The following is a 16,161-nucleotide window of genomic DNA, read 5'->3' as shown; positions in this document are numbered from 1 at the left end:
CATTTATGATAAACTGAATATTTTAAATAAAACATTTTAAATACTGAATAAGACATTGATTTTGAATACATTTCCAGGGGCTGCTTTGTGCATTTTCTACTGTTGACTGATATTTTATAAACAAAAAATGTAATGGGTTAATGGCAAAAATGATCAGCAGATTAGTCAATAATGAAAGTAATTGTTAGTTATATGATTCTGAAACCAAGATGTGTTGTGTACATATACATTACAAAACCAGGATACTCCACTGAGATATAAATGTGCATGTTGTTGCACTCTAATGTAGCTCTGCTAATTTTTTATATTTTATTTTATTTTATTTTTTACATTTTTTTTGGATAATATTTAATTCTCAATTTTACATACTGGTCACCCAGATAAAGATTCAATAAGACACAGGCTAAGGATAAAACATTGGGAAGTTAACAGTTCTGGCAGGCTCACACTATCTAGTAACTTGTACTTGTACTTTACTGTATTATTGGATTACATTTGAAATATATGAACCCAAACACAGGGTCCCCACAGTCATGTAAACCTTGAAAAAATCATGGTATTTCACAATCACATTTTCCAGGCCTGAAAAAGTCATGGAATTAGTCCAGATCATTGAAAAGTCATGGAATTGTTTGTGTAAAGTAATTGTTGCTATAATCTCCTGTGGACCTTCCACGTAATTTAACATAATTCCATATACATTTTCTGTAGCTGCCCATGTAATATAGCTCTAATAGAGTACCCCAATTATGAGTCCTAAACTCCAAAAATCTGTCAGCCCTTTAGCACCTCCTGTTCCCTTATCTCAAAGTCAGTCGGTTTTTTGAATGTCTTTTTGGTTGTATACCTTAAATAAGGTCTGTGGTTAACACAAACTTAAGAAACTTTCATGTTTTCTTCTAAAACATAAAATACGGCAGTGAATACCCCACTCTTGAGCTTTGAATCTTTTATGTGTCTTATAAAAGATGGTTGCTAACAAGTGGCTCAATGAAACTACAGAACATCATCGGCACATGGCTTTCCAGCCTCAATGCGATGGCGATTCAATTCAGTGTAATGTGTTATGAGTTGGGTTTTTTTTTAACTTTGGCAACTGCATTTAGGCTTTAAATATCCCAAATGTAGTGTTAATTTGTGAAGATTACCTTGCGGAACAAAACATGCACGTATCATTATGTTTGTTTACCAAAGAGCTTATTTTTTGCCATAATCAAAAATCCAGTGTAAAAATCCCATCGGCTTTTTGACGAGGGAATCAGGGCGACATTTAGCATCCAGGTTGGCCTACGGAAAAATGTCATCCCTGGGGCACTCTTTGTATTGATGATTGACAACGTTTTGTTTATCATCGCTTTCATTTTGTCATTTTCTCCGTGGCTTCATCTTTGCCTTCCTGTATGCCAGCCAGCTGAAATCAGGTCTGAATAGAGTTTGAATCTGTTACGTTTAAAAATGCCTTTCAAGTGGGGCAGTAAAAAAAATCTTTATTTTGGGTCTTTAAAAAGTCATGGAAAAATTTGAAAATTATGCCCATGAAAATGTGTGGGAACCCTGCAAACAGAGTCAAGATGTCCCGTTGTGTCAAAGGGTCTACTGTGTCACAATGTTAGCATTAGCAGCTATAGCTAACAGTTAAGTCAGGGGTGGCCAAACTACGGCCTGAAGCCCAACTGTGGCTTCCTGCCCGTGGCAAACTTTTAAAAAGAAACTAGAGTAATGCTTGAGCATATTTCTGATAAATTGCACTGTGTGTACAATGCACAGTTTAAACATAATGTTACTGTCATCTTAACCTAGCACTACTAGCCCGTCCTGCCACTTAACTTCGTGACTTGAAAACAAGATGTTGCTCCCTAACGCAGTGGTGGAGCTGAAAAGATGGAAGTTAAAGAAATACTTTTTTATAATAAGTGGGCACAACAAACCACTGTAATGTCAAATGTTAAACTGTTTTGGAGTGTTGCATAGAAAATACATTTTCTATTTTAAATGCACATTTCTGGTCTAGAAACACTGATTTTTCTCATCATGTAACTAGATAAAAACTGCATTTACCATTGTTTACAGTAGCTTTTGACTTACATTTTTCTGTATGGCCACCCCTGCATCAAGGTCTTGGTCTCCTACTAATACATTTTCGGGTAATACTGTAAATGCTAATGAGCTAAACGTAAGTAGTGTTTTGTATCAAAACAGCTGTAGAGCAGCATATAATGCCACATCTATATCCTGTGTCGTGAAAAAGATGAAATACCTTAGCCTTTATATTTAATCGTTTCCTTTAAACCACTACTTATGCTGTATGGTTCTGTCATTTGGTGTAATTGTATCCTATCTCTACATTTGCGTCACGGATTAAACTATGATTTGATCATTAAGTATCCTGGTGACAAAAGTTAATTGAGCTGATTGTATCAGGACATCAGTGACATAAACTGTGAGACAGGTACACACTGATTGGCTATGTGACACAACCTCCTGCATTTCTACTGTCTCTCGGTGAAAGGAGTGGGATATTAATATCAGGTGTCTCAGAGTGCAGCTCATTTCAGTGCGCAACACACTTAATGTTGTCTGAGGTGAGTCTGGTAACAAAAACCCTGTTAAACAACTGTGCCAGCTTTCATTATATACTCGTTATATATGTGTTATTTTCTCTTTGTACATCTAGGCAAACAGATTCTCGTAATGACCCATGAAGAGAGACCTGCTACCATATTTAATTCAACATTTGTTCGTCCTGCAAAGTTCTATATCAGTGGGTTTACCAACATCCCTCATGTGAAGTATTTCTATGTTTTTATGTGTTTCGTCTACATCATGACTGTTCTTGGGAATAGCCTCCTTCTCTCACTTATTTACCTGGTCAAGACTCTTCGTACTCCTAAATACATGATTGTGTTTAACCTGGCATTGACAGATTTGTGTGGGAGCACGGCTCTTATCCCAAAACTCTTGGACACATTTTTGTTTGACAGGAGATACATTGTTTATGAGGCATGCTTAAGTTATATGTTCTTTGTTTTATTCTTTGCAAGTTTGCAGTCATGGACGCTTGTCACGATGGCATTTGACAGATTTATAGCAATTTGCTTTCCTCTAAGGTATCATAGTATTGTGACTAAATCAGCTATTGCTGCAATGCTGCTGTTTGCGTGGGCCTTTTTATTGGCTCTAGTATCATTTACTGTTGGACTTATTGATCGCCTCTCCTTCTGTAGATCTTTGGTGGTAAAGAGTTTTTTCTGTGATCATAACCCAGTATATCGCCTGGCTTGTAATGACACGTCTTTAAATAACATAATGGCATATGTTGCTTTCATTGTAGCCATCTGTATTCCTCTTGTTTTAATCGCATTGACATATGTTTGCATTTCCATAGCACTGAGCAGGATTGCATTAGGAGAGGAACGACTCAAAGCATCTAAAACCTGTACTTCTCACCTGATTCTTGTTGCTATTTTTTATCTACCACTTGTGGGCACCAACATAGCATCAGTAGCCACCTCCATCCACCCTAATACAAGGATTATAAACTCCACTTTGACACACACCATACCAGCTTTGCTCAATCCTGTTATATACTCTTTAAAGACAGAAGAAGTGCTGAACTCCATCAAGAAGCTTTGCAGAACAAGTATGGTCAATCTCACAGCCAACAAATAATGAACTCTATGACTGCTATAATGACACATTAACGAGTTCATAATAGCATAATTGTTTTTGTATATTTGTAGCAATGATACGTTTTATAAGCAATATAATTTTACCTTTAGAGATGGTTATGTGGTATCTTGTCACTTACTGCACTCTCCCTTAAAATGGTTTCATTATTATTACTGTAGCATAATGATCTCCTACCCAAAGTGAAATGAGGAAATTCAGTCTGTTATGAATTGTTTTGGTTATAAATTCCTCAACATAACATTTTTTTGATACAAAGATTCAGTGCATGCTTCTCTTTACATCTATTTAATATTTTGGAAATTACACATAATTTCATAATGTGTTTGGAGGTTGGAGCTCTCATTCAGAGCCTTTTGGTTAGTTTACATATACATTTGAATCCAGGTTTTGAGTGTTATCTTAATTTAGATCAGAGTTACAATTATTCATTGATTATTTAACTGATAGATTAACAGAAAAATAATCTGCAACGATTTTGATAATTGGTTGTTTCAGTTATTTTTTAAGCAAAAATGCAAAATACTATCTCATTCCAGCTTCTTACCTGTGATGATTTAATGCTTGTCATTGTCATGTACATATTAATCTGAATATATTTTGGTTTTGCATTGTTGGTTGAATAAAACAACATATCTGAATGCATCTCCTTGGGCTGCTTTGTGCATCTGACATTTTATAAACAAAAAAAGTTAATGGAGAAAATAATTGGGGGATTAATCAATAATGAAAATAAGTGTTATAGTATATCCAAGTCTGCTCTTTGTTTTTATCATGCAGAAAAGTACCGGACAGTACTAATTGCATTTATGCTCTCTGCCCCAATGCTTCGACAGAAATTGGGAAAAGGGCTTTTGGGTATTTTGCACCCTCAGCCTGGAATTTGTCGCAGAATGACTAGAAAACTCACGGAGCTTTTTGATGTCTTTATATCTGAAATGAAGGAGTTAGAAGCAGATTCTATAGAATGTTGTTGTTGTAGCCTGCCTGGTTTTACAAATGACCCCCGGAGCATGACCTTGACTGATAGATAGGTCCCTTTTAATGCTGATATTAGAGCTTGTTAATTGTATTTTGTCTCCCTTTGTGTCTCTGTCTGCAAGTTTGTGTTTTCACTGCTGACTGTCTTGGCCATGTCTCCCTTGAAAAAGAGATTCTTAATCTCAATGGGACCAACCTGTGCAACATATAACTGGGATACTCCCCTAAGATAATTGTGTGTATCTCAATGTGCTCATCTAGTTTAATAAAATATTCAATTTTGTCAGTATTTAATATTATCAATATTAAACTACATGCTGGTCGGACCAAACTTCCCCCTCAGTTATCCAGAAAAATAAACAGCAACATGTTAAGTATCTTTGAGGTCACATTGACTTAAGTACTATTTATAAAAGCTTGGCAAATTCCAAATACTATCAATTCTGTGCTTATTTTATCATTAAATACTGACCACTGAATTTAAAATTTTCAAGCTGAAACAAGGTTAGGAGTCTACAGCCACACTACCTGTGGTGAGACTGTACTTGTGTGCTGCAGTAACTTGAGCTAAATGCTATATGCTGATATTAGGCAGGTATGCCATGTTCACCATCTTTGTTTAGAACACAAAACACAAAGTCCAACTGAGTCTGAAGAGACTCACATTACTTTTGCAGGTTTTTGGTCATAAAACCAAATACTTGATAATTTAAGTATTGTCCCGATGATGGCACTAGACGAAAGGTTAAGTGATCACCAAACAGTTAATCTTGAGGGGAACATGAATGTGTACCAGACTAATGCAAATACAACTGACAGAAATATTTCATTACAAACCTATTATGTCAGGAGATTGCTCCATAGGATTCATCCTCAGGAGATCCCGAATGAGTAGGTGAGCATCTCATCCAGACAAATCCTTAAAACGGCATGCAGCGATGGAAATATAACTGTGTATTCAGGATACGTCTGAGGCAAAGATTGCAAGTTGTCTATGTTGCATTGCCAATACCTCTAACTAAGATGTTTGACATGCTTGGGCTGCCAGTTTTTCACAAAATGAATTTAAGACAAATTTGATCTCACACATAGTTAATTTATATTAACTTGAATGTGACCCATATAACCAACAATTTTACATCACTTCAGTTCTGGGGGATACAATAGGTCAAACTGTTAGTGAGTTGTAAGTGAGCCCTTTGTTAGATCATGAGGCAAACTAATACAAATGATTTGTTCTGCTTAGACTGTATTTTTTCCCATATTTAAATGAAATTTAAAATTTCAATTCCAAACTGATGGCCTATGTTAAACATGCTTAACCATAGACTTGCTAAACATGAGCATGTTGGCATGTCACCGTGAGCATGTAAGCATGCTGAATTATCATTTTCATTTGCATTTATGCTAATTGAAAAATGACTGTGGCAGATGAGCACTTTCATGTTGTTCAATGTCGGTTTGGCACTTTGCATTGTGCTCTCTTGCTAGTGTCCAACATGGTGAAGTTTGAATACTTCAGTCATGGTATGTATTTTCCACTGTTGAAGGAATTTCTGTAATTCAGAAGGTCCCTCGGAGACGGTAGCACTGTGTTATGATTTTGATGATTTCCATTTAATAAACACCTCACAGAAATGCACAGGGATGAGTAGACACATTCACCTTGCTTGTTGCCTTATACAACTGAGGTACCAAGGTTTGAGTTAGGCAGATAAATAGAGTATCTTTAAAACTTTATCCTGGAGACAGTAGTTAACTGAGGTGATTGCATCAGCACATTCATGACATAAACTATTAGACAGTTTAACACTGAATAATCATATGACACATCCTCCTGTAGTTCCACTGTTCCAGGGTGAAAGTGATGAAATATAAATATCAGGTCTCTCGCAGTACAGCTCACTTCGGTGCACTGCACACTTGATGTTGTCTGACTTGAGTTTGGTCACTGATCAATCAACTGCGTCAACCAACATTATATATTCTTAATTTTCTGTTTGCTACTTCCTTTTATTAAATCAAATCATTATTATAAGTAATCATTTCTTGCACTGCACTTTAAATTTTATTCATGCATTTTTTTATTCTAGTTTGTTTTTATTTCCTGTTCTATTGGCTCTTTAGTGACTGTTTCTTTTGCACTTTGTATGCGAAGCACTTTGAATTGCCCTTTTGCTAAAAAGAAAACTAGAAATACGCTTGATTTTTTTCCTTGTACATCTAAGGAAACAGACACTCGTAATGACGGCAGAAGAGGAGAGAGCTGCTACCATATTTAATTCAACATTTGTTCGTCCTGCAAAGTTCTATATTAGTGGGTTTAATAACATCCCTCATGTGAAGTATTTCTATGTTTTTATGTGTTTCGTCTACATCATGACTGTTCTTGGGAATAGCCTCCTTCTCTCACTTATTTACGTGGTCAAGACTCTTCATACTCCTAAATACATGATTGTGTTTAACCTGGCTTTGACAGATTTGTGTGGGAGCACGGCTCTTATCCCAAAACTGTTGGACACATTTTTGTTTGACAGGAGATACATTGTTTATGAGGCATGCTTAAGTTATATGTTCTTTGTTTTATTCTTTGCAAGTTTGCAGTCATGGACGCTTGTCACGATGGCATTTGACAGATTTATGGCAATTTGCTTTCCTCTAAGGTATCATAGTATTGTGACTAAATCAGCTATTGCTGCAATGCTGCTGTTTGCGTGGGCCTTTTTATTTAGTTTTTTGTTATTCATTGTTAAGCTTATTGATCGTCTCTCCTTCTGTGGATCTTTGATCGTAAAGAGCTTTTTCTGTGATCATGGACCAGTATATCATCTGGCCTGTAATGACACATCTTTAAACCTCATACTCTCAGTTACCGCTATCACTATTATCATCTGTATTCCTCTTGTTTTAATAGCATTGACATATGTTTGCATTTCCATAGCACTGAGCAGGATTGCATCAGGAGAGGAACGACTCAAAGCATTTAAAACGTGCACTTCTCATCTGATTCTTGTGGCTCTTTTCTATCTACCACTTGTGGGTACCAACGTAGCTTCACTGGCCTCCTCCATCCATCCCAATGCGAGGATCATAAACTCCTCTTTGACACACACCATACCAGGTTTGCTCAATCCTATAATATACTCTTTAAAGAGTATATTGTGCTGAACTCTATTAAGAAGCTTAGCAAAAGATATAGGATCAACTACATAACCTCATCAAAAAAGGTGAACTCTTTAATGACCCATTAAGGGTGTTACAAAAGACAATTGTGTGTTTTCATTAAGTTGATACAATTATATTCATTCATCCTTAGACAATAATCTTATGTACAAAATAAAATCAGGGATTTCCAAATATAGTGAATTGCTGTGACTGCAGGCTTTTTTTTTTTTTAAATAATTATTTCTGGGAAAAATACCAAACCATCTGCAGCTCTGTTCTGAACAAACTTTATTGTCATTGTCTTAAAGAGCAGGTACAACAGTGACCTCCTCTGTCTATCTCTGAGAGTGTCTCCAACAACAGTAGCTATTTGTTTTTGTATTTTACAGCACTTCAGCAAATATATGTTGATATAAAAATATAATGTAATAGATAGAAGTTTAACTCTTTGAAACCTAAGCAATTTGGCCTGATTTCGATCAAAAGTATGCGAAGGAGACAATGAGCAATGAAAGAAAAAATATTGCCCAAAAGTTGGCAAGAAATTAGTTAAATAAATACCAGAAAATTACTTGAAAAACAACAAAACAAAACGAAAATGAAAAACAAAAAACAGGTAAAAAGTGCTTAAAAATTAATAATTATTCTGTAATGTAATTTTAAATATGTAATTATGATAATACGAAATACAGTTTTTCCATAAATGTATAAAAATCTACACTTTTTAATAAACCCATTCTATCTCCTGTCTTTCTATATTGTTAATTACTGCTCTGCTTTAGTTTCCCTGCATAGGACTGTCTTTTTATTTTCTTTTAATTCTTCAGCTTATATACTTGATATGTCCGGTCTTTGGTGGGAGCAGTCACACTGCACTCTTATTTTACAATCACTTACATTAAAATCCATGTAGAGCATTAGAAAAATTGGTCAGCTTACATCCATTTTGTGCAGAGATATTGCAAAGTTCAAGCTTGGTGAAATACAGTTTGACAAGGTTTAGATGTAATGAGCCTCAACAAAAAGAGGCAAATAAGACTCACAAAGACTGAAAATGAATTGAGGAGTGTACATAATTGGGAGGCTTGCACCATCTAGTGTTTTGCTTTTGTATTTCACTGGATTAGTGGATTACATTTGAAATACGTAAACCAAAAAGAAACACGATGGCTCACCAAGTCACGGTGTCTGCTATGTTACTGTTTTATTGTTAGCAGCTATAGATAACTGTAAGGTTTCAGTCTCTTGCAAATATATTAAATTGGATGACATCTGTAATAGCTAATGAGCTAAGCATCGGCCATTTCTATTAAAATTAGAATGACATATTTTGTCACCTTTTTATCTGGCGTTGAGATCAAGATGATTTGGATTCAATACATTGTGAGGCAGATGAAAATAAACCAGAAGTGATGTATTCGCGTGGCCAAAGTAATGAAGAACTAACATTTTCTCCCGTCTTATTTACAATTTCATTTCTGCCTTTCAACAAAAGGTGATCACACACCAGTGAAATCTCAAAGGTTTTAGGGCATATGATGGTTTCAACAGTAGGGTGAATGAGAATGTGAGATTTACTTATATAAAGGATTTAGTTAATGCCAACATTGGGGAGGACACATATGAAACGGAGGTTTTGGGGAGCTTCAGCTAGAAAATCTGGGCATCAAACACTTAATCTCCTGAATTCTGGTGTTTTTTATCAACCAATTTGTGCATTTTGTGCATCAAATTATGGTGCAGGTGTCTTTACTTTGGTCAAAATAAAAGTCCAATGCTACTTTCAGTTTTTCGGGGGGGATGGGGGAGGGGGCAAATGCACATGTTCTTAATATTGACAGGGACGTTTCCCATGTGTCCCTAAAAATCTACATCCATAGATGGAGGATGTGATTTAACACCCAAGACTAAAATCAGAGAATCCAGTTTGATCCATTATCTCCTTTCAGCATGAGGTTGATGTTTTTAAATTGTGAGGTCAAAGAAACTTTAGGGATAAGTGCTATAAATGATACAAACATGCAGATCTACAGAAATGAAAACATGGCAAATGAGATGACATGTACAAGAAAGAATGTACTCTTGAACTGAGCACAAGAAACAAGTAATAACCTAATGCAGTTTATGGAGCAACAATAGTAGACCATGTGATGCTGTCACAGATTAATACCTGAGTGTCATGCATGGTACAGCTTTGCACTGTACACATAAACCCACTAGAGGGCAGGCACTCATCATATTATCATTCTGTAGTCCTCCTTTAGCGCCATTCAGTGGTGAGTAGAAAAATAAATCAAAACCATCCACAGATATCACTCGTTAATTTGGACACATGAAACTCATAGGGGGCATTTTGCTTATTTAGATGTATATAAATGTACTTGTACACCAGATCGATGGATGCAATACAATTCTATTGCATAGTGTTCCTTGAAGATGCATTTAATGTTAAACAGGCCATGGGAAGCCAAAACAAAAATGTTTGTAATGAGTGCAGTTTGTGTAGCCGTCACCAGAGAATGTTAATGACCTTGTCTTTAACAAACAAACCCTTGGTCTAATTAATCTCAGTTGCATGCATTAAGGAAAAAAATGATTAAAAGTGGAGGAAAATAACTGAAACTGTACAATACTGTTTTTAAGAAGCTATGACATCATTTAAAGAACTCGTACTTTTCCAAGGGTAGTAGGAGAAGAGCCGTCAGTCTGGGTCTTGGACTTCGTACTTTCCTTCCTTTCTTCTTATACTTACTAACTAATATTCAGCGTTTAAACTCAAGGCATTTGTCATTTGTTACCATCAGCATTGTTGTTGGCCTTGTAAGGCTCCCTTTGTATATGTGACTGGAACTTGAAAGCTATAGTGTTAAATATGTTTAATTTCATTTAATTTCTCAGCGGCCCTATCTGGGATATCTAGCTTCACTTAAATATAAGGGGATAAGTGGATAAATGCATTGTCCATCTTTATATACAGTCTATGAACTCAACAGTGAACTCATCAGAATTTGGTTTTAAGACAACAAGGTCACTGTGACCTTGCGTCAGTCATATTCTTGTGGACACAAGGACTCAAGAAGGCCTTGAGGGAGTTTTCTCAAATTTGCCACAAATGTTCTCCTGGCTTTAAGTATGAACTTATTAGAATTTGGTGGTCAAAGGTCAAGGTCACTGTGACCTTACAAAACATGTTTTTAGCCAAAACTCAAGCATTAATTAGCTAGTTATGACACAATTTTACACAAATGTCTACTAATGATGAAGTGACATTTTGTATCGACAAGGTGAAAGGTCAACTTCGCTTCTACATCATGATGTTCTACAAAAACACTTTTCTGGTCATTACTCAATGTCATAACTCAGGAACACAAGGGTAGACATTTAGTCAGATACTGAATTGGTGACACTGATCTTGGGTGCCGAACTTAAAACTGTGCTGATGCATGGATCTTCTGTGCTGCTGGGGGAAAGATTTGAAACCTCCATCTTTTCACACACGTGGATATAAACTGTAAATGCAACAGGTTTACGGTGGCCTGCAACTGTGAGCATTTAGTTTAAGTGTTTTATATTGTGTGCAAGAGAGCCAAGGACAGTTGTAAATAGGGCTGGGTATTATTTTAAAAAACTGTGATACTGAACAACAGTAGGCTTAAAGTGATGTTGATACCAATAGTTGCCCACTTCATCTGATACCACTAATGTGAATGGTGTGGCGTGTGCTTTAGTTGTACTTTTGCACATTTTGGTGGCATCTTGGCAAACTGCCTGCTCGATCAAATACACCGGTTGCGCTCCACTTCACTACATGAGTTGATCGTTGATATGAGTTGTAGCTGCTGCTGCAGGAGTGTAACTCTGAGCTGCGGAAAGTTGGGAGAGTCCTCACACAGTGACGGGGCTAACTTTTAGCATCACATGGCTAATGTTAGCTAATGGCTGTTAATTTGTTTAACAATATAGTCAAGCTATTTTGATTTGGTGGTGAGTTTTGGTGGTCGGTTTATTGGGACCGTTAATCTTAGATGTTGGGTGTCAGCCACTGCTACTGTGTTAGCATGTGTAACTGATCAGATGTTGAACTGACCGTTCGCCAGGGGAAGAGTGGCTCTGTCGAGATGGTCTGGGATAAGACTTCGTTTTAGGATTGAAAGCTGTTAATTGTTTGACTGGAGACATTTCGATACTAATTGGTACCAGGTTATTTTGGTTAATACCTTTAAAGGGTATTGAGTACCAGTGAGTGAATCTCACCTTCATCAGCATGGTCTTTTTTTAAAATTGAAATTGAATTTGCCCTCCTAAAATCAAATGAGTCCCCCAATTTTCTGCTTTTATTGGTCTGAAAAGCAGAATTGCTTTCAATTTTCAACTTGAACTGTACTTTGTATTCAAATATTGACGTTAAGACTGCCAGATATGGAAAGAAAAGAATAAGGAGAAACTCAAAGCCTCATTTTTATCTCATGAGCAGTCTTTGAATGTCTGAATCTGGATCTTAAATGTGTGCTATTCATGATGTTCAGTCATGCACTCCTTCATGGCATAGTGTTAATAGCCCTAGCCTCTTTTAAACAAAATGTTATTAACCCTTTGAAACCTAGTTCGACATCACTTTTCTTGTGCTGTATTCAGAAGCCTTTCACAAGTATTTAAACCTTCAAAGCAAAATTAGTAGATTTAGAAAATTATTTTTTTTAAAAAAGCTAGGGAAACATTTTATGAAAACTATTTTAATAATTGTCTTTTTTTTGTTTTTTATACTTTCCTTTTTTGTAATTTTCTTGTACTTATTTTGGGTCATTTCTTCTGAAGCTGCTTATTGCCTCTTTCCATGATGCTGAAGGAAATCAACCCAGATAGCCCAGGTTTAACATGCCAATTCAATAAAGGCACACATTAGATTCACTGGATTCCCCAAACACCAGAGCTAAAATTAATGCGGCAAAGCAACTTAAATGTGACAATTCTAAACTATTCTTTAAACAAATATAAAGCACACAGGGATGTAAAGTTCACACATTTAATGCAGAAAATCTTCAAATGAGGTCATGGATACTTGTAAAGCATTTTATAGTCAGGCATTTCTGTTCCAAAACAATTCAAAAGCACTTAAGAAAACAGAAAGGTTTAAGATAATTTACTGAAGTTTAAAACTACAATGTTGGTATATATAAACACATTCACTTTTCATGAGTCAAACGACATTACTGAGCTGTTGCATTAGCTTCAAAATTAAGTTTTGAGAATAAATAGTGACAATCATATCTTTTTGCAATGTCACTTTTTTCACAGCTTCATCTTAGAAAGTTCACAAAATATATCATGTATTAAAACACGTGCAGACAAAGAATAATAAGGATATTCAATGTCTAAAAAGTTATAGGCTATGTTTAGAGGGGAAAGGGACATTTTTAAAACATTTTTTTCAACATTTGTGAAATACAGCTACAGTAGATGTTAAATAAAGGTGATTAAGTCAAAGTGTCCAATTATACTTTTATTAAGTTTAAGGCCCTGAGTGATCAATTGACTACAGCCAAAAAGAGGAGTGTGTATAAACATATTTCACATAATGCAACTATAATAAAATCACATATGCAGTGCTGTAGCATGTTCAGCTCTTTGCTCACCGCACAAATATATTGGCCCTAAGTTACTGTTGTGTTTTATTAACCTTCAAAGGGTCAGTTTGTTGCTTGCAAAATGTATTTTTTCTTACCAGTGTCAGGGCTCTGATTTTGATCTCTTTAGTCTTCAAAGAACAATAGGATTGACACAGGGTGGGATGCAAGAGGCCAGCGACAGGCTCAGCACACGCTGGTTTGCCTCAATGACTCGCAGATAAAACCCAATGGTAAAAATGGTAATGAGAGGAATGTAAAATACAGCAACAAGGATGATATGCTCAACACAAGTGGCCAAAGCCTTTACCCGACTGTCTAAAGATTTCATTCTGAGCACGGTAACCAGGATGCTGAAATAAGACATAAGAATAAAGGCAAAGGGTCCTACTAGGACCAAAACAGTGAAAAAAGAGGCCGTAGCCCACTGCATTGTGTTGTCATTACAGGCCAGTCTAAATGTAGGTGCATAGTCACAGAAATAGCTGAACACAATGACAGAATTGCAAAATGACAGTCGAGTCATTATACTTGTTGAAAATATTGTTATTCCCAGAGCAAAAGACCAAGTCACACCAACAATGCAAGACATGCTCCGTGGTGTGTTGATTGAGTTCTGACGCAAAGGGAAACATATTGCAATTAACCGGTCATAAGCAAGTATAGCGAGTGCTAATGACTCCAGAGTTACAAAGGCATAGTAGAAAAACATTTGCCCCAAACACAAGTTGAATGGAATAAAATTGTCCTTAACGAGGAATATCTTAATCATGCTGGGAATGATGCATGAACTTAGGACTACATCAATTACTGCGAGGTTGACCACAGCCAGAAATTTTGGAGTGTGTAAACTGTGATTAAAGGCAATAACATAGATAACCAAACTGTTGAACATCACTGTAACTGCATAAACAAATGCTAGAAAGATGAAGTAGATGCTGATGAAGGGATATATCTGAAATCCGACAATATAAAAGCCTGGAGGATGAATGATGACAGAGTCGTTTAAAACAGTCCTGAGAAAAGACATAGTTGAACTCCACAGTTGGAGGACAGCCTCTGCCTGTAAGATCTTCAGTCTAAAGAAAAGGGAAATCATAACAAATTGTACAAAGATATGGAAAAGGCTACAAATCACATTTAAACATAGCACCACATAACACATTCACATTAAGTCTAAGCATGTACATGTTAAAAATCTGTAAATGCGGTTCTTCTTCCTTGATCGTTTAGCAGCAGTTCTCTCTGATGCTGCAGCCAACAACAGTAAGAGAGATGACTGCATGTGTACAGTCGAAGATATATTTTCCTCATCGATCTCTAGAGATAGTTTCGATATGTTGCTGAGGACAACATTTAGCATTACCCTATTCACAACACTAATTAGCTCCATAAAGAAAACAAACACCTAATTATTGTTTTGCGTGATAGTTTTTAGTAAGTTTGAGCATCTTTTAATATTCCCTTTTAAACACATGCACACACAGAAGCTGAACAAAATGACATAGTTACTGAGAAGATTTATGGATTATGATGTTACAGTAACACTGCACTAATACTAAAATTTTAACTGTCTTCATACAAACTGCATAAATCAGAGTCCAGTCAAATTGCACCGTTGTGCCACCCTGATTGCAATGACCTCAGTGACCTCTAGTGAACGCAGACTGAATCTATCATCCATAGTGCAACCGCTGATGGGTTTAAAGACTGTTTACTGGTAGAAAACTCAGAGGAGGCAGGTAATTGTATCAAATCATTACTGAATAAATATGTCCCTGACTTACAGATAATGTACATAAATGTAAGAACTCCTGTAAAAACTACAGAACATTTTGAGAACTGTGTTTGTCCAAAGTAAATAAACAAACTTGTAATGACTTTCTCTGTTGCATAATGTCCCAGAGGATGCAGTTATCTTTTAATTACCTTTGCAGTAACAAACAAACATTTTACTGTTTAAACTTGAGACTAATTAACCTCCCATGAACCTATTTACAATTTCAGTGATTAAAACTTGACCTGTCATTGAAAGCAAACTTAAAACCTATAATGGGCTGCGAAGAAAATCAGGTTTGACTCTGCAATCCACCAGCTGTCCTCTGTTCAGCATGTTAAATTAGGTGACGAGTTAAAGTTCAACATGCTCTTTTATTGCCTATATATACTTTTTGATGTACAAAAGTTTGTAGGTTTTTTCAAAGAGTTTGAATCACTGATTCTCATTCAGTTTTAACTCGTTACCATTGTTGTGATGTCGTCTGGGCTCTGTGAGGAGCCTTGATTTGAATGTTTTTACATATAACATGTTTACTGAAATGAAAACACTTACTGCTCTTTACTAGCTTATGATTGTTGTGAAGCTTTGATTTCTTTCATTGTTGCTCAAAGATATACCCAAAGTGCTTTTAAAAATATAAGATTTTACATTTCAGTCATGGGGAGGTTTTATTTATTCAGATTTGTTGCTAAGATAATATTTTTTAGTGGCCGTTGGTGTTATAGATTATTTAAAACATCCATGTGGCTTCTGAGCCATACAGTGTACATGACACATATGGAGCACTTTCACTAAATTTTTTTTGTTACTGTAAAGTACTCAGTAGACGCCTCACTCAAAAATATGACTTATTTGTGTCCACCTTAAATCATAAAACTAACTGATATTCCTCTAAGACCTGTTATCTGTTTTTTATTGAAGTAT

The 16,161-nt window shown here is 35.9% G+C and overlaps 2 protein-coding genes and 1 pseudogene across 2 annotated transcripts in view; 2 read left to right on the top strand and 1 right to left on the bottom strand.

The window, feature by feature from the left end:
- The window catches only part of LOC121952446 (olfactory receptor 5K4-like), a 130,206-nt gene that overhangs the window by 25,769 nt on the left and 88,276 nt on the right, over positions 1 to 16,161 (top strand). The window lies entirely within an intron of this gene.
- Positions 2,692 to 4,060, top strand: LOC121952795 (olfactory receptor 5K4-like). The gene has a single exon (XM_088088422.1). The coding sequence runs from the start codon at positions 2,692 to 2,694 to the stop codon at positions 3,667 to 3,669; it is 978 nt and encodes a 325-aa protein (XP_087944548.1). The 3' UTR covers positions 3,670 to 4,060.
- Positions 12,922 to 16,106, bottom strand: LOC121952957 (olfactory receptor 1M1-like; annotated as a pseudogene).

This window comes from Plectropomus leopardus, chromosome 15, assembly GCF_026936395.1.
Source record: "Plectropomus leopardus strain MGB_pleo_1.0 chromosome 15, ASM2693639v1, whole genome shotgun sequence".
Classification (NCBI taxonomy): Eukaryota; Metazoa; Chordata; class Actinopteri; order Perciformes; family Serranidae; genus Plectropomus; species Plectropomus leopardus.
The sequence above is the reverse complement of the archived record's forward strand: the minus strand, read 5'-3'. Positions and strand labels throughout refer to the sequence as shown.

Bases quoted from the DNA above. Each gene is read 5' to 3' on its own strand.
- LOC121952795 (XM_088088422.1), top strand. From the start codon at position 2,692: ATGACCCATGAAGAGAGACCTGCTACCATATTTAATTCAACATTTGTT.